A 24,298-nucleotide genomic window follows, 5' to 3' on the forward strand; every position below is an offset into this window, starting at 1 on the left:
CCATTGAGGCAGATGTTATCTTTATTTTATACACAGAAATAGGTACAGGGAGGTTAAGTTGTTTACCCAAGGTCATACAGTAGTGTCAGAATTTGAACCCCAGCATCTGTCCTAGAGTCTGTATTCTTTGAAATTTTACTTGTTTTGAGAGAGAGGGAGAGAGCCAGCAGGGGAGGGGCAGAGAGAGAGAGAGAGAGAATCCCTAGCAGTCTCTGCACTGTTAGGGCAGAGCCCAAGGTGGGGCTCGATCCCAAACACCATGAGATCATGATCTGAGTGAGATCAGACACTTAACGGACTGAGCCATCCAGGCACCCTCCTAGAGTCTGTATTCTTAACCACTGCCCTGTGGTGCCTGTGTCATGGGCTGAGGGTGTGAACGAGCAGGTCCCTTCATCCTACACAGGACAGGAAGTTACCACATGACCCAGCTTTATTATACAGCTTCTAAAGTGTGTGCATGTAAAATATATAAATGCTTTTTATAGAAATTCACTGAGGAAGCCAGGGAAGGAAATATACAAAATCGTTTTAGTGATCACCTCTAGATGGTGAGATTTTCAGGTGATGTATATTTTCCTCACTATGCATATCTGTATTTTGCCAAGTTTTCTACCGGGCTAATAATAGAATGATAAAATGGCTGCATTTCCGAAGACTGTTGGGATGAAGGGGCCAGCAGCTGTGAGTCCCGCCTGGGAATAGCTCCGGGCAGGGGGAGGGAGACATCAAGGTGGGCCACCCCCAGTGCTGACCCTAACCAAAGTCTTCTCCGTCTGGCCGTCCAGGACATCATCGAAGGGGGCAACCTGCGCATCCCGCTCCAGGAGCTGCACCAGATGATCCTGACTCCCATCAAGGCCTACAGCTCCCCAAGCACCACCCCCGAGGCTTGCCGCCGGGAGCCCCAGGCCCCCCACCCGCCCTCACTGATGGGCCCTGAGGGCCAGACCCCTGACTGCAAAGACAGTGCCGCAGCCACTGGTGCCACAGCCACCGCCTCCGCTGGGGCCAGCGGTGGGCTCCAGCCACACCAGCTGAGTAGCTGTGATGGGGAGCTGGCCGTCGCCCCCCTGCCGGAGGGGGATCTCCCTGGGCAGTTCACACGTGTCATGGGGAAAGGTAGAGCCTGATTCTCCCACCTCCGCCATTGTTCTCTCAACACCACTAATCAGAACTCCTGGTTCCTGAGGAGCTTCCCCAGGGTGCTGGATAAACCTGTCAGGGTAGATGCCATTAGCCCATTTACAGATGAGGAGAGTGAGGCTCAAAGGTTGTCATTTGGAACTGAACTCCAATCTCTCTGACCCCCAGAGGCCTCTTCCTTAACCCTGTCTCCTTTTCTCTTCCACTCCCTCAAAGCTGGGCCCTCCTAGCAGAGTGAGTGCTCATTGGGCCTCTGGGCCTGCGGGCAGAAGGAAGTCAGCCCTTCCCTTAATACAGACTACTATTTGAAGGCACCATAGCCATGCTGTGTGCCTGTCTGTGGAGGGCAGACTGAATTCTCATGTGATTCTTTGGGTAGGAGCACTCTTTCTACCTCCCCCGTGCGTGGCACAGTGACTATGTGATTATCTTTGAAAGGTCCAGTGCTAGAATAATTTGCGCTTACACGGGGTGTCCCACAAGAAAGTGTGATTATTTTAAAAACGCAATGAATGCCAGTACTTTTCCTTTGGGAAGAAGAAACAATTTTTTTTCTTTATTGTCCAATATTTCAGATCATTTTATTTTATTTTATTTTTAATTTTTTTAAACATTTATTTATTTTTGAGACAGAGAGAGACAGAGCATGAACAGGGGAGGGTCAGAGAAAGAGGGAGACACAGAATCTGAAACAGACTCCAGGCTCTGAGCTGTCCGCCCAGAGCCCGACGCGGGGCTCGAACTCACGGACTGTGAGATCATGACCTGAGCCGAAGTCGGCCGCTTAACCGACTGAGTCACCCAGGCGCCCCCAGATCATTTTAAAGAAACCAAGTTTTTACCAAAAGAAATGGACACCTGAGTCTTAGAGGTGCAGTGAGAAACTTCCCATGTGCCCACATCCTAAAAAAAAAAAAAAAGACTTACCTCCATAGGAATCTGGTTCAGAGGAGACTTGTATCATCCCTTTGAGCTGAGATGGCCAGGGTGGGTCCCTGGTCTCCTCCCACTCACCTCCTAGCTCTCTCTACCTCCCAACCTCCCACCCCCGATGGGGGCTCTTCACAGTGTGGGATTAGAACAGATGACCCCCTGGGTAAAGATACATGTGGGAGTGGATACCTGAGTGTAACCCCTGGTGGGCTCGGAGACCCGAACTTCTCTGGCATGGCTACTTGTTACCGTTTAGCTACTTTCAAATAAATTATAAATCCATGCTCAACATAAAAAATGAAAACTAAACAAAATGATGGAAAGTGAAAAATAACCTGTCCCCCAAGCCCTGCCATCTTCCTCTGCAGAGGTGACTGCTATAAACAGGTTTAGAATATCCCTTCAGGAACTTTGTACTAATCGTATACAAGCACATGAGAATCCTTTTCACACACAAACAGGTGTTGTTTATACATTTTTCTGCAGCTAGTTTTTCCTACATTATATACTTTTAGTATTTCTATCCATACGATATCACCACCCTATTCTTTTTTAAACGTTGCATACTGTTCCGCTATATGCAAAAAGTATAATTTAACAGGACCCCAGTTAATGGACACTGAGGTGGTTTTCAAGTTTTTGTTATTACAAACAATGCTGTACTGAAAATCTGTGTGCAAAGACATGATATAAGAGGGATTCTGTGACACACTGGTTATTCAGGATTAGGAAGAGAAAGGAATCATTATGCCCAGGTTTCAGGCTTGGTCTACTTGAGTGCAAGGCATTTTCACTTCTGACATCTTTTGTCCAACCACCTCTACCGCAGCCTTCTAAACACCCCCATCAAAATCAGAGCATCACCGCCTCTAGGATGAGATTAGAATGGGCTATGATATCGGGGTCATGAGAATCCCAGTGGGGGTGTGCACTCTACTTGCTGACTGACTCTGCTCGGTCTTATTGCTTCAGTTTCTTGAGTGTGTAGGTGAACTTGTGTGTGTATAAAGGTGTGTTACCACTTTGAGAAAACAACCCTCCAATGACGGAGTAGCGGGCTCCTGCCCATGTGTGTGCCCACACACCTCATGTCCTAAAAGATGTGCCAGACTCATTCCTCCAAATGAGGCGCACAGTTCATTCATCAAATGATGAAGACTGCTTTCTGAGAACGTTGATGGTCTCTGATGCCTTTGAACTCTCTTCTCCAAAGGAGCCTCTTTCAAAGATAGAGCTCAGGACACGGCTGCATTCTTCTCCCAGAGTGTCTCAGGCTGGATTGCAGAAGGCTTAATATAGAATGGTATGCCTGGAATTAAGCGAAGGGGCTTCTCAAAGCGAGGGCTCCTGTGGTGACCAAGCCTTTGACTTCAGTGGAATGAGGAGCCTCCTGGCCTTTTTTGTGAACCTTACGTAAAGCCACAGGCACACATACCTCTCAAAATATTGGTCCTGAAAGGAAATCAGAGACAGATCTCCGAGGTTAGAATGGGTATGCATGTTTCTAATTCATCTTTTCTATTTTTTTTTCATTCACAGTGTGCACACAGCTCTTGGTCTCCAGACCTGATGAGGAAAATATAAGTTCCTATTTACAGCTCATAGACAAATGTCTAATTCATGAGGTGAGTAGTAATGGATTTCACAAAACTGTTTTTCTCATTGCTTAGAAATGGTTCTCAGAGTTTCTGTGATGTGATCACTTGGGTCTCCCAACAACTTGTTTTTGAAGGGTAGACAGGCATTAATCATAGCCTGGGCAGAACCCAGCTATGGTGGCTTCAAACCTAAGCACAGCCTGTATGTGACTTTGGTGTCGAGATTCATCTAGACTGAGCTCTGATGTAAGGGTGAACGCCTGAGAGAAACTTCTGGCTCTGGAAGAATACCTGAGTGACCGAGCCTGAGGTGGTTAACACTCAACCCTGCCACCTAGTTTTGGCGTTTTCAAGTCCTTTTAAAATTTTGTGTTGAAACATTTTGTCTTTTGGCTCAGGGAAAGTTGAAGGAGGGTGAGAGAGTGTGCAAAAAAAAAAAAAAAAAAAAAAATCATGTGTTTGTGTGTGGTCTGATTTGTGATTTTTATAGGAATTGTGGCTCAACACAATTGAGCCACATGTCCTTTTGAAGGAGGACTGAGGCTGGCTGGAGGTGTTCCCATTAGACTCAGTGCAAGTGCAATCTTCCTGATGGAGCAGACCGGGTCCTGGACACTGCTGGGCCGGAGCAGCCGCCTGCCCTGGCAGTTGCCCTGAGACCCATGTGGAGACAGGGGATTGTGTCTCGGACCCAAGACTCCAGTAGCTTCTTGGGAGCACCCCCTCAAAGAGTCATAGAGACAAGAGTCACAGTGTAGGCTTTGGAAAAACTTAGCACTGAGGTCTTTCTTTGGGACTTTAAGGTTAGAATAAGATGGCAAAGGCCCCCAAGTCTCCTCACCTTTGCCAGGTTAGCAGCCAGAGCCCCAGAAGTGCAGTGGGCCCCAGCGAAGGGAGACACCCGGCACAGAGGTCTGTCCCCCTTACCCACTGCCCCACTCACACTGCCCTCACCCTGCCAGCTGCCACACAGGCCCATCTGTCAAAGGCCGGCTCCCTGGGCCCCCACCCCCCCCTCACGTGCAGGTTATGGTCTCCTTCTGGGTTTCCTTCCCAGCTACTGACCCACAGTGTCCCCTAAACTCTCCTTTTTGCTATTTCCTTTCAGCAGCGCAAATTCTTGTGTCCCTCTCCGCAATCCCCAACTCACTCTTTGCTATGTGCAATCCTGACACCCTACTTGTTTTGACCAGCAAAAAGCAACAGGAAGAAAAGAAGGCAAGAACGTGTTGAAGAATTTTAGAACTCATTCATTCCACAGATCTTTATTAAGCACCCAGACCCCATCCCTGACTATGTAGCTTATGGTATGAGGGTAGCAGGGGAGACAAAAGGAAACCAGGTCATCACATACATGAGGATAAGGCTGTCCTGGCATCCTATGGAGCCCAGGTGAGGAGCGAGGCCACCAAATCCAGAACCGGAAATGGCTTTTCCTCAGAGGAACTGTCCCCAAGCTAGGTCTGAAAGGCAAGCTGGGGTCTTGGTGGTAAAGACTCACCTAAGTAGGTGGGAGCGCTCCAGGCAGAAAGAACAGCATTTGGAGAGTGCTGTGTCTTGGGGGGGGGGGGGGGGGGGAGTATGTTTGGAGTGGGTTTGGGGGGGACTGATAAGGGGAGGATTTAAATTTATATAAAGGAACTAGAACCTTGCATCCTCTGCCATGCCCACACTCACACCAAACCTTCAGGATACTTGTAACCAAGTTACAAGTTACTTTCCATCTTGCCTCAAGTCTGCTGAGCCCGCAAGACAAAATAATGAGCCCTCCAGCTGCCTCCGTTGGACAGTGCACAAGCTTCCTAATTGGTCTCCACCAGCCCCAAAGCTGTGGCCTGATGCTTCTCACTTTCCTGCCACTGTGCATGCCCTCCTTGTGCAGCCTGGCTCTCTTTTCCATTTCCTTAGAATATTTAGCAAATGCCTAGTTTTTTTTTCTCCCTGCCTGCCCAAGTGATTAAATGCAAAGATGGCACCATGTGGACTCATCTGCTGGCAAGAGGCCTTGACTGCAGTAGAGGGACCTGTGGCTGGTGGGAGTCACAGGCAGAAAGGGGCTTATGCTATGTCTGCTCGCCTGAATTCATGTCTGGATGGAGAGGACTGTACTCTGCTTTGGGAGGGAAAATGCTGTGCAAGACCTTTTATTATTATTTTAGTTCAAGAAAGAGGAAACGTGTCTGAATAATTTTCCACAGGCTTGGGTTATTCTGTTGGGCAGAACACCTCCTCCCTGTGAGGCCCTGTCGAAGCATGCAGTCTCCATCCTGGCTGAGGTTTATACCTGGGCTCCACGAAACAGGACTCCCTTTCACAGCCCAAATGTGCTATTCCTTACCTGACTGGATAGGATGTTGACCGAACCTAGACACTTTCCTTCCTCCCGGGGACAAAGGGACCAACTCCCTAGAGTAACAGAAGGGAGGACAGGAAAGTTCTGAATTTCATTTCTGAGACTACTTTGCTGCATTATAATCCCTGGCTTCTTGCCTCCTCACCATCTCCAGGAGGTTCTGCAGAGAGGAGTTCTTGCCCCTTTTATGAGCCTTTTTTTAATCCCGCCACAAAAGCTGTGGGGCACACCCTAGCCATCTTCTTCCATACAGACTCATTGGTTTGGCCCTGATAGTGACACAGGACTCGGAAGTGGCTGACTCGCTATGTCAATCTGTACTATGGAGGTTCCTTCCCCTCCAGTCCCTGAGGAAGCTGCTACCAGCCCAACCCAGAGCTGCCAGTGGAATGGCTGAGGTCATGTGTCAGCCATCCCAGTTGACAGTGGAGCTCCCATGATGGAGTGCTTGCTACTTTGCAGACACACACACACACAGACCAGCTTCTGGAAATCGCTCATTGCCAGCCATGACCCAGCTCCTCTCTGTGCCTCCCAGCTGCAGCCTCCAGGACTGAGAAGTGGCCACCACACTCACTCAGCATGGCTAAGGGGCTTGATTCTATCTGCAACCCAGAACTAAATGAGCCTGGTGCCAGTGTTGAATGAATGAGCTGACCTCTCTGGGGCCAGGGGGTGGGATATAAACATTTCCACCTTCTTGGAAATGTCCTTGGAAGCACTTTGAATGCATGTCTGTAAAGTAAGCCATTTCCTCCTTTGTCACTTGGAAACTCAGGCCAGCTGTCCTTCAGGCTGGCCCTAGACCAGCTCGGTATTACAGTTTTGACAACTTGAAATCATTTGTTGGGGGCTAAAGGTGATTGCTAAATACCATATGTGACAAACATTCATACACCACCACCAAAGGGCTGGTTTGCACAACCAAAAAAACCCTGGCTAGAGTATCTATGAGCAGCAGTTATTGAACCATTACTAACAGTCAGGTATGTTCTAAGTATTCTAATTGCATTTCATTTGTTGTCTCATTTAATCCTTACGTCTTTTTGAGGGAGATATTATTATCCACGGTTTTTAGAAGGAACCGAGTCTCAGCTAAAGGAACTTGCATAAGGGTATGCAGGGATTCAAACCCTGTCCGTATCCATCCAGAGCCTTCCTCCAACCAACTGGGCTGGACTCTCCTCCCCAAGTCATCTTGATCAGTGCACCTGCATCCTGTGTTCTCAAACTTTGGCAGAATAAGCCAGTCAAAAGGAGAATCTATCCATCCCTTTATTAGTCTATCAGCGATGCTTGCCTTTCAAGTTTTCAGACATTCATGTATAGGTGGACACTCACCAAGCATTACCAACAAATGAGAAGGGAACACAGAGTAGAACCATGTCCTTACCTTGTAACCATGAGACCATCCTACCATGCACCTTAAGCAGTGACTGCACCTCTTTAATGAGGCATGGAATCTCTGGGTTGGGTAGACCTCCTTTAGTGGATATCCTTAAATGTGTCTGGCTAAGGTCATCCAGTAGGAAGGGGTTTGCAAGTCAATAATTTTTTCGCAATATAACTAACATCTTTTTGCTTTTTTGTTCACATAGCTCCCCTGTGTTTAGGTCCTTAAAGATTAAATGTCATCTGGAGAAAATTAAGCTGTCATTTTTTTTCTCTGTTTAAGGAATCGGTTTCCTTTATGGAAAGTAGTCATATAGTCTGTTACTCTAAGTAATAGTTTATTGCTACTTAAAGGATTTTCTGTCTTATTGACAAAAGTACATGGGTATGTTATCTCCATCATTGTTACTGCTAATCAATCAAAGCTGATGGGTCTCCCACAGGGTGTGGGCCAATGTTCTAGTCTCCCGCCAGGGGATTTCTATATTGCATGTAGGGTCCTCAAACCATCTAGAATGCCAAATGTCCGTGTTCCATCTGCAGCAGAACTACCAGGGCACCTGTTGCAAACATCACCTGGACTCCTCTCCAGATCTCTTATATCAGGCTCTAGGTATGTGGGAAGGGGTCTAGGTCTTCTTGAGGGATTCTAATATAATACAGATTTGAGTGTCTCTGCCTTGGGGACTCATAACCCCTATAAAGTCTTTCCCTGGACTTCAGCATACACAAAAGAAGGCGTAATACAGATGTCAGTGTGTTATGAAGCAGGCAAAACACCCCCTCAATGCCAATTTTACTAAAAAGGATTTGAGAAGGCATCAGATCTACCGATTTTCCTAAAATTTAGGTCAGGACTGGTGCACTGGGGTTTTTGTAGGGCACAGGATCCTTTAACTGGAGATTTCTCAGCAAAGCCCCATGCCCTATAAAACCCCCAGTGCACCTATCCTGACGTATAGTATAGTATAGTATAGTATAGTATAGTATAGTATAGTATAGTATAACATAGCAGAGACTATTCTTCCATTTTCTGAAACCCTGAAGACCACTCCAGGGTGACCACACACCATCAAGCAGATTGATTTTTGAAGTGGTTTAGCATGTCCATTGATTATGAACACATAGGGGGCCTGCAAAAGCCAGAGTATTCAACAGTCCATTTTGCAATTCATTCTTGGTTAATCTGTAGAGTCCAGAGTAGAGTCAGGAGGAAGGGGAAAGTGAGTATGGATCTGCCAGAAATGCAACCAAAAACAAGGGTTGTCAAAAGCTTAATGCATGTACTTTACCAGGCACCTCCAATGTCAAATAACTTGAATTGTCGGTACAGGTGGCTCCCAAGTGAAACTGACTGCCATTTGGATCAGGTAGGGAGCAGGTGAAGAAAAGGCAACTGCCAGAGACTCCGATGTTCCCCCTATTAATTGCATGTTTCTCCCTCTAATGCCAGGCTGCGCCACCCATTAAAAAGTCCTGTTTGTTTTTGCAGGCATTTACAGAGACTCAGAAAAAAAGATTGTTGTCATGGAAACAGCAGGTGCAGAAGCTCTTTCGGTCTTTCCCTCGGAAAACCCTTCTAGACATATCAGGATATCGACAGCAAAGAAAGTATGTTGGGATTTTGTTCTTCTTAATGCACGGTGGTTCCCTGGTGTGTCACTGCCTGCCTGGGTTCCTGGGCAGGACTATGGCAGGCATCACCATTCCTTGTCCACAAGGATGCCCTATGGGGAATTGGAGATCCCTTAAACAGATGGGGTTGGGAAAAGGCTATGGAGAGAAAGCATGCCCAGAAGAAGAACTGAACATGATCTTTTGTAACTCAATTTACATGATCAAAATGATGGTATTAGTCCAGAGGGGACGGGTATGATTTAATGAATGCCCACAAAACAACTGGTGGTTGATCCACAAGAGGGGGCCCTGAAAGGACAAAAATGGGTTCTATTAGCACCTTACAAGGTAGTGTCATTTTTTCTTCCTTCTAGCTGCAGACTAGCTAATTATAGTTGGTGGCAGGGTGAAGAGCCCAGTGCTGGTCTATTTTGGTCTGAGCTGCAATCTAAGAGTGGAGCAGTACCACTCTTGATTTTTCATAGTACTTCAGCTTCTTGGATGCAGTTAAAAATAAGCCTTGTTGTACTTTAGAACCCATTACCTTAATCTGGTTTTAAATTAAAGACTCCAATTGCATATTAAAGATGAATTACAGTGACAATCCAGGGGGAGAATCAAGGGGGGTGTGGGGTAAAGCCTTCAACAATGACAGGGAGTTGGGGGGAAACAAAAGACTGATATACAGACATCCTGAAAAATCAACTTTCTATTGTACATTTTTAAACATGAGCAGATAATTTTTTCACTTGTACCTAAAAAGTTCTGAATTCATTTCTTCGTGTATATAGAGAAGCTCTGTGTTGTTAAAAATTTTGGCATTTATTTGCATAAGTGTGCCTTAAAACATCACTATTTCACATTATTTAAGGGAGATAAGGATAGTTGGGATTTATGAAAACCTTTCATTAAAGATTAATGTAAAAATTGAAGTGTTATCATATTCTAGCATATATAACACCATTATTTATTAAACAAACATTTAGTACTATGTGCCAAGTGGTATCCAAGCATTTTAGGAATATTAATACATATAATCCTTGCAACAATCATATGAGGTACAGTTGCTATTATTAACTTCAATTTACAGAGGAGTCTGTAGGCAGTGGTATCCAGGATTTGGACCAGGCAAGCCAGCACCAGCTGCAGAGTCAGTGCTCTTAACCATTGTACATGCCACATGCCAGGCAGCTCTCATAGACTCCAGCTGATGTGTAGAAAAAAGTCAGGAAGAGCAGCCCTCTTTATGGCAGCTCCCTGTCTCCAAGCTCTCTGGGGTTGCCCTTCCTGGTGGGATGGACTGGACCACCTGTGCACCCTGAGGATTGCCAGGGGCCCAGGTAAAAGGCAAGGCCTGCTCATAGGCCTCCCATCTCAGGGACTACCCCCTTCCCAGGCTCACTCTCCTTATAAGGGCAACAGTGCATCTCTCTCAAGCGAGAGGATGAGGTTCCAGACCCTCTTGCCAACACCAAGCCCTCAGGAAACAAGTTCCAAGGAGAAGAAGGACTTTAGAGGATAAAGATAAAGATAGAGATTTTAAGCTCTTTGCTTCTCTCAAGACTGTCATCCCCTGCCTCTGTCTGCTCTGCTTTGTCCTTGGTCCATATGAGAGTTCCCATTAAACCTGACCTCTCTAGAGTGTTATTAACGAACGTTTGTCTTGGGCTACCCAAGGTTTGCCATATTGGAATCTTGATGGACCTGTTTTTATTGATAAGAATAAATTCACTCATCAATTGTGGATGTTCAATTGGAAGTTGCTAAAGCTCTAGAAAATAATTTGTTCTCATTTATATTATCCCTTTTTATGCTATTAATGAGATCTTTTTATCCTATTAATTTGCTTTGAAGACCTGTTCCTCCCATAGTACAAAGGTAAATGCAGCCCAGCCCCTGCATGAATTATCACAAATCCCCAATTAGTTTGTTCTTATTAATGTTATTTTCTCAGTCTTTTCACGCATTTCAACGTAATGAAATCAGATGGTCAGATTTAGGAAAGCAGAGGTGGGCAGAGTAAAAGAATAAGGAATGAGGGGTGCCTGGGTGGCTCAGTCGGTTAAAGCATCCGACTTCAGCTCAGGTCATGATCTCGCGGTCCATGAGTTCAAGCCCTGTGCTGGGCTCTGTGCTGACAACTCAGAGCCTAGAGCCTGCTTCAGATTCTGTGTCTCCCTCTCTCTGCTCCTCCCCTGCTCACACTCTCTCTCTCTCAAAAATAAGTAAAAATTTTAAAAAATATGTTAAAAAAAAGGATAAGGAATGAAAACTTACTTGTGTCACTTGGTCCTCTCCCCAGAGAGAATGATTATGTCATTAAGCCTAGTGGTCTTAAGTAACCTAAGCCCTGACTCTGGTTGCCAGAAGTGGCAACCCTCAACAACTCTGGCTTTGTAATAACCAACTAAGTATGTCACAGTAGGGCCCCACAGACATTAGAAAGGTAGCCTATCCAAATTCTGCCCCCTCATCTATCCTGACCCCAAAATGTTCTGGGCTCTACCTGCTGCATACAGCCCAACTCATGCATCCTAACTTTAGGAGTCCCTAGAGCCCTCCTGTCTTCAGTGACCAAGTGTCCCATAGCAGAATCCTCTGCCCACATTGCTCAAGAATATAGTCTTGCCCTTCCTGGAAGCACAAATCATTTTAGCATCACTCACTGACTACTGTATTTTGCATATGAAATAGCTTTTTAAAAATCCAACCGAAAAGGAAAATGAGCAAAAAAGCTATCTGCACTAAATAAGGAGAAGTCTTAGAATACTGAATCATCTACCAGGTGGCCAATATTCCAACTCTAAAAACCAAAGGGCTAGTCTTCATAGTTAAAAAAAACAAAAAAAAAAAAAACCACTTGATCCTTGTTTCCACTTGTCGTGGATCTCAGACTATCCTTCTCAAAAGAGGTCTCCTAGATCACATGAAATTACTTTTATCCCCTCCTGGCCCAAATTTCTTCTTTCAAACCAAAAAAATTTAATGCTAGTAAAAAGGAGGTGGGAAAGGATGAGCTAGATACATATAACCCATGAATGTCCTTCTTACCACACATAGATGGGCCCCTGACAGAAATCAGGAATCCTTTCCTTGGCCACAAAAACCTGGAAGTGGAAAGACACAAGTCCAGAAACCAGTTGCAGCCAGCTCACCCATGGAATTCTCTTCCGTACCCCCTTTCCCCCTTGGAAATTTAGGCATTCTGGGAAGAAGAGAAAACATTCTCTGAGATTAACAGTGCTGATGGCTTAGATGCCCCTCTCCACCCCCCACAACCCTTTCTCAGGAAATGACTGTTTTACAGCACCCCTGCCCCCAATCATCTTCAACTGGTTAAACTACGTCAGCCCTGTCTCCTGGAGTCTCCTCACAGGTTTGGTACAGACCTCCCCTGTGTGGCTGGGAAAGCAAGTCTGTTCCATCTTGTGGCTGTTGGAGGTAAAGCACTGTGAGTTAAACACCAGTGAATGACTAAAGCTGACTCTTCTTGGAAGGAATGTGCTGGTTCCTGAAACCCTACTGGCTGCTGTGTACCCTCCCAGAACCTGAGGCATGTTGGAGAGGATGAGTTCTTGGGCACTGAGGTCACTGGAGCAATGGGAGCACAGCATCCGAGTGCAATGCCAGGGGTCCCTGGCAGCCTACGTAGGTCCATGTGGGAAAGCACGCAACCTCCTGATCTTTCTGCAGGAAGGGTCTGTGGAGTGGGGAGCTGTCAGCATCCTAGGTCTGGAGCACTTGCAAACGTCATCATCTCTGTTCCCCTTCCCTACTCTCAACCTGGGAGTCAGAGCCCCAGATGTGGGGTCAGCTTTTCCACAGGGAGAAGAAGCATCATGATGACAGAGATTCATTCATTCATTCAACGTGCACTTGCTGTACCAGGAGCTGACTCAGGCATGGGACATGCAGGACTGATGAGGACAGACACCATGTTTTCTCTCTTGGAGCTTACATCTTAGTGGGGCTCACTGGCTACTACCTCCAAGTGTGCCATACAGACAGACATCAGAAAGACTGTGGTGTGACGGAAGGAGCACTGATCCTGGCTCGGCTGCTTTTGTGCTGTGTGGCTTCTTGATGGGCACGTGAGTGCTCAGGGCCCTGGAATCCAGCACGGAAGAAAGCTGAAGAGCACCCTGGTTAACTTCCTAGGCACATATTGCAGCGCTGTCGCCTGCTGTCTGTGTGACCTCTGCAAAATTGTTAAGCTCCCTGTTTTATTTCTCCAGCTGTAACAGAGGATAGAGCACCTACTTCGTAGGGTTGTCGTGAGAACTGAAGAATTAACGTGATAGTCCCAGGATGGTGCACATGATAGTCACTCTCGGATGTCTCTTAGCTGTCACTTTAATCATAGCCCTTTCCTGGCACAGAACCACCCCCTGCCCCTAGATAGACCTCACAACTGTCAAAATGTAGGCAGGTTCCAAGGAGGCATCCCACTGGCAACCTGGGTTTGGGAAGGGCTAAGGGTGACTGACAGTCTCCCCATTCTTCTCTGTTCCCTCTCACAGTCGCGGCTTTGGGCAGTCTAACTCCCTCCCGACACCCAGCTCTGTAGGCGGTGGTATGGGCAGACGGAACCCACGCCAGTACCAGATCCCCTCCCGGAACGTCCCTTCTGCCCGCCTTGGCCTCCTGGGTACCAGTGGATTTGTCAGCTCCACCCAGCGCAACACCACAGCCAACCCCGCCATCATGAAACAAGGAAGACAGGTTTGTTCTGCCCCAAGAAGAAGGGTGGGCAGCCAGGCTCAGGGCCTGAGGCTTCAGGACCTACCCCACATGACCCCCGAGGTGAGCGGAGAGGCCAAGGGAAGGCCGCAGTGAGATACACGTGGCCCTATGCTGGGAGGGAACCAGCTGTTTGCACTGTTTCTCTGGGAGACACAGCAATTACATGGCTGTACCTGGCTTCATGTGCATTTATTTAAGACGCCCTATAACCACGTTAACCTTTAATTGTGTGGGCCCTGCACATGAGGGCCTTGAGGAAGCACTGCGAGACCTATCTTTTATTTGCCTGGCTCCTTTACCTGACCCAGCAGACCTCAACACCTCTCAGATCTGGGTTCCAGAGGAGCCTGAGCATCTAAGGAGCTTTCTCAGCCTTTTTATTCATGGAAGATAGCTCCTTTGTCACGGTCCCAGGTGTGGTGGAGAATCCAAAGAGGAGCCTAAGAGAGGCTACCAGAGGGAGAGCTGGAACATTCTCTGCCTATTCAAGGCCAGGCTGCCCAGAGGTCTTTGCTATGCGGTATAGAGCTGACTTCCGTCCCAAAGCTTCTCACCCCAAAGTCCTGTTTCTCTACCCCACCCAATGCATTGCACCTGTGTGCCCAGCTCTGTGGGGCTCTGCAGGTTGGGGCTGGGAGTAGAGGGACACAAGTGGGCCTGGGTTGTCATGAGGAACTTAGGGATGGCAGATTGGTTTAAAAACAGGAAAACAGCTCCAGGCAAAATGGGCAGCATTTATGCCCCAGGGGACAGGACAAGGTATGAGAGAGCCCCACTATCTGACTGTTGTGGGAAGCCCCAAATCAGTTCAAGAGGAAGTCACCACTAGGACACCCGCGTGATAATAAACGCAAGCTAAGTGTGCCAGCTCGTTGCCAGCTGAAAGATTCTTTTTTCTCCCCCTCGCTTTGTAGTAAGTTGTAAGAATCTCAAAAGGAAAATCAAATGAGAGCCTTGAAATAGTTTGTGCTCTTCGTTGCAAACATTTATAGAACTCTTCCCATCCCTGAAAAAAGTGATAGGAAAAGCAAAGGCAACAAAAGGGATAAAAAGAGTTTTGGAGATAGTAAGGGAGAGAGCTGTCCAGATTAAGCTGGGGCTTAGAGAGGCCCGGGGCTTGGAGAGGGGGATAAAAATGAATGGAATCTAAACCCCCTCTCTATAAATATGCAGATGGGTAGCCTGCAAGCCTTTTTCCAGAAGTTAGCAAAGAGTTCTCCAGGGGTATTTGCCTCTTGAATTCTGGCCGGTAGCCCTGCTCTGCACCCCCTCCCCTGTCTGGACTAATGGTTCCCCTTTTGCATTTCTCATTAGAACCTCTGGTTTGCCAATCCTGGGGGCAGCAACAGCATGCCAAGCCGCACCCACAGCTCAGTCCAAAGGACCCGCTCGTTGCCTGTGCACACTTCTCCACAGAATATGCTGATGTTCCAGCAGCCAGGTAGGTCCATGCACTTGATCTCTCCCTCTCTCCTCCCCCTGACACAGGGGAGGCCAGGACGCCAAAATAGATGCCCCTGTGAACCCAGCCGGAAAGTGCTTAGCCTCGACTGTCACCACGCATTCTTTTGAGCTTATAGAAGCCTTTCCTTTTTTAAACTGTGCCTTGCCAGCATGAATAGCGGCTGGCTGGCTGGGAGCCAGCACATGGAGCCCCAGAGTCGGTTGCAATCTGACGGGGATATTTTTGATACTAGTCATATTTCTAGATTGATTAAACCAGAGTTATCACTGGAGGGCTATTTGGGGGAGTTGGGAGGGGTTCCATGTGTAGTGTGTGTGTGTGTGTGTGTACTTTGTGTATACGTGGGGGGATGTGCAGGAAGTGAGACAGAGAAAGAGAAAACTTGACAGCATTAGCACTAAGAGACTTCCCCTGGTTTGGGAGCGCCTTGCAAACATGACTTATTGGACCAGTCATCTTCCCTTTACTTGGTTAAAGAGCAATTTGGTGCACTTCAAGTCAGCTGCACCTCTCACCATGAGCCTCCTAAAACAGAGTAGCCAGAATTATGCACAGACAACAATTGCTTGCACACTTTATCTATGCAGACAGTGACCTCTTAAGACTCCATGAGTCCTATGAAGCCATGCAAGCAATTACTGTATCTAGCTAGGTGACCTTCTAGGCAGGAAAATCAGGAACAGGTGTTGTACCTGTAGGAAAATACCCACCTTAGGCAGTAGACACGCTCTATACAGTAAGTCTTATAGAACTTTAAGGAGAGGAAATGTCACTGTGGCCTGGGTGGGCAAGAAAGCTTCTTGGAACTGGAGCTGAGCTTCAGGTGACAGGGGGTGAAGTGGAAAGAGGAGGGTGGAGTTGCAGGCAGAAGGAGTGAAGAGAGCAAGACTGCAATTGTACTATCTCAGTGAGTTCCAGAAGCCGTGGCTAAGTCAAAGGGTCAGACTGAAGTAGCAGAGAGTAGACCAAGGGAACTGGAAGGATTACAGCTGATGATGAGGGCTCTGAATCCAAGGCCGAGGAGCTCAGGCCCCACCCATTCTCAGTGAGGAATGTATGGAAGATTTTGAGCAGGCATGTGCCTCGAGGAGGTGGGGAGACACTGAGGAGGAAGGGAAGTGAGAAGCCACCACAAGGTAAGGTGTGTCAGGAAAGGACGACAGTCCAGATGCTTGCTTGAGGTTGCTTCTTGACTTCTAGAACCTCTCCTCTTTGCATACTTTTGTTTTAAAGCTCCTTTTCTCTGTTTTGATACTTATAACTTCCTGGGAAGAAATATTTGATAAAATTTAGGGACTCTGAAGGTCTTCTCCCTAGGTCATTTAGTCCCAGTCTCTGTTTTGGTGCAGAATCATGTGTAATCCATTCCCAATAAGAGAATCTAGACAATATTGGGAGACATGCTGGGTACAAGGAGATCTTTCATCCTGACCTCAGTCCTGGGACTGCAGCCCAGCCACCTCATAGCCTCACAGGAGCCCTAGCATAGCTGACCACTCTCCTTCTCCTTCAATCCCTATATACTTGTAGCCTCCTTGCTCCATTCTAAAGCTCTTATCCCTTCCTTTGGCTCTCTTCCAAGTCCTCAGTCCTCTCTTTTTCCCCACATTCTCCCTGTCTTAATTGGGAAGACCAGGCCCACCAGGAAGAGTTGGGCCATCCCTAGGAAGACTATTTGAGTCTGTAGATACAGATCTCCCACCTGCATTTTTGTTTCCCCTCTGCTGTTGTAGAGCAGTTGTGAGCTGCTTGCTCATGCTCAGGGCAACTATGACCCTAAGATCATTTGCATGCTCTTCCCATGAAGCCTGTTATTCCCATAGTTAAAAAATCAAATAATACAGGAGGGCTTTTAAGAAAAAGTGACTGCCCCTTTCCCCTCCCCCTCCCAGCCCACAGTCTCATCTCCCAGAGGCAGCCACTTACAAGGATTTTCAGTTTTCCTGGTAGTTAACCCAGAAGTCTCTAAATAATGTTCTTTGTATGCTAGACTTAGAATTCCAGAAACTGCTTGGGGACTTTTTTGGAAAGGGGGGATTAAATTAGCCTCTAGCATAAGCATTACAAACCCACCTCCAGCAAGGGTCTGATGAACCCTGGCATTTCTAATAATAGCCAAGGCATGGGGACAGGGCTACTCCAGATTTCCTGACTGCAAATACACCGGTGAGTGCTCGGCAGGAGCCACTCCTAAGTCCTGACTAGCACACTCAGCCCACGCTGGGCGGCTCTTCCTGGGACATGGTCATGAAGGGTGAGGCAGGGCACAGCCATGACTCAGGATCCCTGGCTAAAGGGAACAGAGGCTGCACAAAGTAACTGTCATGGGCAGAGGGATGCTCCTCTTCAGTCTCCAAGGTCATCCCTACCCCTTACAGATCAGACACTGGTTTTCAAGACCAGAAGTCATAACCAGAACTCTTGCTTCTTCCTGAGGAGACAGCCTCCTTCACAGGGCAGGCCCATCTAACTGCCATAGCCAGACCCAGATGAAGTTGTCCTAGATAGACGGGGTCTCTTGGGCCCTTCCACCCAGAGCAGCACATCCTTGTGTGCCCTTGCCTAGTTAAGGCAGGGATCTAGGGGCTGGTGGCCTGGGGGGGGGGAGGGGGGGGGGCGCGGGGAGCGGGACTAAACTATAAGTATCATATCAAGGAGTCAAAATCTGAAAAGCAGCCAGTGGCTTTCATCTTTACACAAGTAGGAGTAGTAGTGAACACAAAATGGAATAGAGATGTATAATCGACCCCAAATTAAATACTTAGAAAACTGTGTTTACAGTATAGCATAGTGGCTTCCTCCTGGCCATTAGAGGTCTTCGGAGCATCCATTTTAAACCATATGGGTAAATCTTGGAAACTATAATACATTCTAAGGAAGTTTCAATTCTGTAAACTTAAATACTTCCATTAAAATGGTGGAAGACTTTAAATGTCTCCAAAGTCTAGGGGCTAGAACAAGCCCCCAACTTTTGTATCAACCGATCAGTCACCTGGCTTGAATCTGCAAGATAATGTCGTCTTTCCTGGATCTACAGGATTTGTGGACCCCTAGGAGGCCATGTCAGGGTGTTTTTTTAATTTACTCCCACACAGACAGATTTTAGATGTTTCCCAGGACAAACCAGGAGAGCCGTTAAGTGACGGCTGCCTCTCAATGGCCTCCGGTGTGAATAAGAAGCACTAGGCTGGTCCTCTCAGAGCAAGGGGGAGGGGATCTGATAAACTCACCAGAGGGGTTATTTGAGCTCAAAACAAGTGTCGTGCCTGGTGAGTGACATCATGTTTCCCCAAAAGGCAGGGTGTTTTCCAAACTGGAAAATTCGTTTGCAAATTGCTTGGAGAGTGATTACCTTATCTTGGAAGCAGATCTTTCCTGCTGACCCAGGCTCAGCCAACCCTTGAGATCCAGTCAGAGAGGATCTCAAAACAGCCCTGGTGTGACACTAGGCCATCAAAGCTCCTAACCATCTGGAGGGCCTGACAGGAAAGGGCAGAGGGACCAGAAGCCAACTTTAAAAGAAAAGTATGGGGAAGGGTAGGTTAGGCAGCCTCACAGAGCCACATTCTGGGGATTTCTTCCTTCCCTTGCACAACACCATGTGCAAACTACCATTGGTGCTCGACTGTCCAGATGGGAGATGAATAAGGTGCCTTACAGGGCAGCATTTCATGATGTGATGTATCTGTTCACCATAGCAAACCTCCCCTCTGCACCAGCTCATGACTGTATTTCTTCCACACTCAGAATGATGCACACCTGGAAGCACAGTGCACAGTGCACAAAGCTGTCACCACTCATTTCCTCTTCAGTGGGAGTTTCAGGTTCCTTCCAGAGAACTACCTTTTGAAAGAGTGTGGAAAGGAAGACTACCATCCACCCACTAGGTCCATTAGGGGAACGGAAGGGACTGCCATGCAGAGGAAGTGACCAGAACAGGGACCCACTTAAAGTATCTGATGCACATTTGCTCTCTGACTTCTGGTAAGCCAAGGCAAACAGTCCTGCTCAGGATTGGCAGATAATAGGGAGGTTGGTAAATGAATCAGTTGTATCACAGCTAAGAACCCAGCTGGGCCCGTGTTCTCCTGCGTCTGAAAGTTAAACTCAGTCCAATCTGGGGCAAGATAGTACAATATTGTCTTATACCATATTCTCCTCATCACTTTGCATGAAAGTGTGGGTCCCAGAGGATTTCTACAGCACAAACTTCTGCAGGTTTAGGAATTAGGCCACCAGAGAAAAGCTTCATTCCCCATAGCAGACTCAGGGGTGTGCGACTGACTTACTCCTGTTCCTCTGTCACCCGCCATGACCGCCACGACTGTCTCTGCAATGATCAGTGTCCCTGCCCACACTGATTTCTTTTCCTTCTGTTACTGCCCTCCCTTTCTGTTTGGTTCCCATACTCCCTGTTTCCCTTTCTTCCTTATTCCCTTTATCCAGTCCAGATCCCACGTCTCCATCCTCTGTCCCATCCTCATCAACCTCCCCGATTTCTCTCCTCCCAGCAATCCCACTTCTCACTTAACTTGAAGCCTTCCTAGTTATTCAACAGGTGGTCTTAACTATCATTGGCAAATTGGGATTCTAGAGATTCTTCCTAAAATACTCCATTTATTATTATAAAGTACTAAAGACACTGGCCTGTTTACCTCAGCCTCAGGGACTGGGAGAGAGCTGCAGAATTGCACCATAGGTGCCACATAGCAGACACTCAGCTGAGATGGCTGGTTTCTGCCAAGGAAAAGCCACATCCCCACCCCCCCCCAGGTGGACCCAACAGCAGCACTTCATTAGGAATGGGTGGCTGCTCCCTCCCAGAATCTAATGTTTTTTTAATGTTTATTTGTTTTTGAGACAGAGAGAGACAGAGCATGAACAGGGGAGGGTCAGAGAGAGGGAGACACAGAATCTGAAATAGGCTCCAGGCTCCGAGCTGTCGTCAGCACAGAGCCCAACTCGGGGCTCGAACTCACGTACAGTGAGATCATGACCTGAGCCGGAGTCGGATGCTTAACCGACTGAGCCACCCAGGCGCCCCCCTTCCAGAATCTTCTTGACCCTGGGCCTGAGCACTAGGCTCTGTACTTATGGGACTTTTGGAAAGGCACAATTAAAAAGTCCCACATCAGCCTAAACCCTGGGCATCCTAGAACGGGGGATCCTCACTAAATACTGGAATGGTCTGATAGGGGAAAAATTCCTAGTTCTCAGAGATACCGTCTGAGCTAAGGAAACAGGCCTGTTGCACACAACAGCAGAGAAGGCTTAGTTAGTCTTTCCTTTTTACCTTACTGAAGACATAAAACTATGTCTGCCTTGTCCATTACAGCTGGGAGCCCAGGCTAAATGCAGTGAGCCCTTGGGTTAACAGCAGCCACAGCAAGAGCTGGCCTGCTGGTTCTTGTGTACCTGGGTGGCAGGAGCTGCCCAAATGCTTCCCTCGGGCTTTAAGAGTTCTGCCCACCCAAGCCACACTTGGCTGAGGGCTTCTAGCCTGAGATGGAAGCTGTTATCCACCCAGCTGGTCTCCCTCTGTCTTGTATGTGTGGGGAGATGCCACAGATCTGTTTTTATCAAATACACAATTAAAAAGTCACACTATTAGGAAACTCTGGAGTGTGAACATATGGGCTTCTCCTGAGACTCAGAATTTTTCAGAGCCACTCTGAGAGTGGTGGGGGGGGTCATGACACCCTAGCGCACCAGAGGGAAGAGCTGAAAGATAAAAAGAACCATGCCAACTTTCAACCTAAAAGAGCAGCCACTAAGGTTTGGAGATTCTAGAGTGGAGAGCCCTGCATTTCTCAGCCCCCTTTTTGAAACACTCAGTCCTAGGCTTAGAATATGGCATTTTGCTGCGTGTTGGCAAGAAATCCTGCAGCTGAAACACTTCTCTCCAAATGTCGAGCATCTTTATTTATCCAAATCTCTCCACAGTGTTTGTTTAAAGGGGAGTGCTAGAGAGTAAACTAAATTTTACAATGAGCATATGGATGGTTATAATTGCTGAGGGTTTTTTTTTTTCATATTTGCTAACTGGCTATATATAAAACTGTGTTTCTATTTTATAGATTTCACACCCTGAAGGCTGCTAATTTTGCATGCATATGATTTTCACATGAATGGATGAAAATACTAAAATACTCTTCCCTCTGGATTGTCTAATTGCCCCGACCTTACTCTGAGAGCAACAGTGGGTGGGGTGGGAAAGACCCTTCAATTCTCCCTGGCTCCCAGCTTCCTGGGAAGCCTGATCATCCTCTGTCTGCTCATAAATTGGCACAGTTGCCTTTCAAAACCATTGATGCTGGCTGGAACTTGTGTCAGAAAGAACCCTATCTGCTCCCTAGTGTTTTTCATATTGATCCATTTTGCCAATTTACTCTGAGAATTTTAAACAATGGAAATGACATCTGCCTGTGAATTAGCCAGTAATGGGGAACACAGATTGCAGAGAAAACTTAAATGTATAGCTGATCAAGGAAAACAAATACTTTGGTTTAGCTATTGGTTTCAACTTCCTATCCCACTAAACCACCAACCTAACCTCACTTGTAATCCTGCCCTCCAGCCCCAAGTGCCCCCTGGTGGAGATTCGAAGGAGCAAGGAACTGGCCTGAAGCTTGGGCCACCAGGATCCTTTCCCCACTTACAGATGGAAGAGCTAAGGCACAATGATGAGAAGTTTCCTACGGTCACATATGAAGACAGTGGCAGTGTTAAAATTCCCAGACCCCCAGAACATATCCCATTGTTGATTTTTCTGCCCCCACCCCCACTCCCGCCATAGGATTTCACAATTCTTAGTTGTCAGACTTTCCTTTTATTTCTTGTTCCATCTTTTTCATCACTCAATAGACATGTATGAAGTATGCCAGAAGACCATGGCTGGGTATATTATGGGAAATAAAAAAGTCTGCAAGCCAGTGAAAGATGCTCAGGAGCTTCCCAGGATGAGAGATGGGGGAGGTACTGACAGTGAGGGCCCCAACAGAACAGGAGGAGGAGGAGGAGGAGGAGGAGGAGGAGGAGGGGGGGTGGGGAGGATGAGGGACTGGAGTCTGGGGAGATAGGGAGGGTCCAGATGATAAAGGAGGCTTTGTGATTAGAATGCACACAGCATTGTCCTGGGCAGTGATAGCCCCCACAGCAGACATCTCAGCCCTTCTAAGTGGCTAGAGGCTGAGAGTACTGACAGGCACCTGTAGTTGCTGCAGCATGCAGGACAGTACCAGCTCTGGAATCAGACCTTTGTGGGCTCTTGTGTTAGCGAGCTAACCTCCCAAGTCATTTGGCCTCTCTGAGTCTCGCTTGAGAACTGGGCACCTGGCACGGTCCTGGATTCAGAAGAGGCACTCGCCATGCTGTGGTTTCCATTTTCTTGTAACAAAGCAAAAATGCGCCAAGTTCCAGGTGCCGGGTCTAGGCGCAGGTAGCAGCAGAGCCAAGTCCTGCTCCAGTGAAGTGAAAATCCAACTGGGGGCAAGCAGCAAGCAAATACATAATATATCAGATGTTGGTGATAGCTGTGGACAAAAATAAATAAAGCTGAGGAAAGGGATAGGGCCAGAAAAGTTCTGTTCATATATAATGTCCTTTCTAAAGAGACAGTAGGAGAGCCAGAGATGTGAAGGCAGGGAGAGCACAGCCATGAAAATATCTAGGGACCACCATTGTGGGCAGAGAGAACAGCAGCACCAAGTCCCTGGGGCAGAAGAAGGCCTGGGATGGAGTGAAGGAAGGAGAGAGCCATACACAGGCCGAGGTTAATAAAGGCCAGATCATGTGGGCCCTGAGGGCCATGGCAGGGGCTTGGCTGTTACTCTGATGGGAAGCTGCTGGAGGGTTCTGAACAGAGGCTGGACAGACTGACTGTGACCAGCTATTTTTAGTTACCAGTTTTCTTCCAGCCGCCCATGTTCACAATGGACTCTCTGCGTCTAGCAGACTCAGAGTTTGGTTGAAACCAGGGTGTAACTTACCGCTCTACTGACCCTGATAATCCCCGGAGTCCTCCCAGGGTCGGGGGGGGGGGGGGGGGAGGAGCCCCACAGCACTGTACATACCTTCTCCTTGTTCTCAAAGTCTCTGTCACCAACATAACCCTTTGTCCCTTGCAGAATTCCAGCTTCCTGTGACTGAACCTGACATCAACAATAGGCTGGAGTCCTTGTGCCTCAGTATGACCGAGCACGCCCTGGGAGGTGAGTGGGTCCTTCCTGCATTTTATGGCCTGACTGGGAGGACTACCAATCATTTGCTGTCCACACTCTGGCAGTAGCTCAGGAGTAATGGGAAAGGTACAGGGGAAGTAGGCAGGGGACAGGGAGAGAGGAGGGCCTCAGAGTACTGTTGGAGCCTCATCAAGCCGTACTTCACCTAGTACCCACAGCACCCTGCTCCTCCTTTTCTGGGAGGCGGGTCAGGGACCTGGAGACCAAAGCTATCCATCTTTGCTCGGAGACACCCACCCAGTGCACACTGAGGTTCCACCACAGCAGCTGTCCTAGCCAAACACTGTGAGCTGGAGGAGGCAGAAACACAAGACATGGCTTTTAGTGGCAACATCCCCCCCGCCACAGAATTGGATTCTTTCCTTCTCGGCACTAGATCTCCCAGTCTGGTCCAAGCATATCCCAGCTTGCTCTAAAAATAGAATTTTTGAAACAAAATTCCCTGCTTGTTTTTCTGTCTCCCTGTTCCAAACGGCTTCCATGATGCCTGGAGCCCCAAGCAGTCTGAGATGTCCTTCACAGTGTGACAGTGATGATCTAGTTCAGTGTGCCTACGGGCTGCAGCCCCATAAGGAGCTCCAGAAGCAGCTGCGTTGTCCCACCATTTGTTTGGGCTGAAGCCCTACGTCATCACAAAAACCCCAGGAGGCCTTCAGTGCCCTCCTGGTACTAACCAATTGCCTTACTCCAGCCTGGTTTCCCAGCCAGCCCTAGGGATGTTTGGCAGGCAGAGGAGAGATGTCCACCCCTTCCTGCCAACCTCCGGGAGACTCTGAGTCAGAGAGGCCTCCTGTGACCCTTCCCAATAGCC

The 24,298-nt window shown here is 47.7% G+C and overlaps 1 protein-coding gene across 7 annotated transcripts in view; it reads left to right on the forward strand.

Moving 5' to 3' along the window:
- SAMD4A (sterile alpha motif domain containing 4A) overlaps positions 1–24,298 on the forward strand; it is a 208,526-nt gene that overhangs the window by 179,315 nt on the left and 4,913 nt on the right. For all 7 annotated transcript variants that reach the window (XM_042943282.1, XM_042943284.1, XM_042943281.1 and 4 more), the window contains 6 exons: positions 789–1,122; positions 3,619–3,704; positions 8,915–9,033; positions 13,560–13,761; positions 15,097–15,223; positions 23,374–23,457. In XM_042943282.1, coding sequence (XP_042799216.1) covers positions 789–1,122; positions 3,619–3,704; positions 8,915–9,033; positions 13,560–13,761; positions 15,097–15,223; positions 23,374–23,457 — 952 coding nt within the window. The remainder of the gene's footprint in view (positions 1–788; positions 1,123–3,618; positions 3,705–8,914; positions 9,034–13,559; positions 13,762–15,096; positions 15,224–23,373; positions 23,458–24,298) is intronic.

The sequence above is a fragment of the Panthera leo genome, chromosome B3, assembly GCF_018350215.1.
Source record: "Panthera leo isolate Ple1 chromosome B3, P.leo_Ple1_pat1.1, whole genome shotgun sequence".
Classification (NCBI taxonomy): Eukaryota; Metazoa; Chordata; class Mammalia; order Carnivora; family Felidae; genus Panthera; species Panthera leo.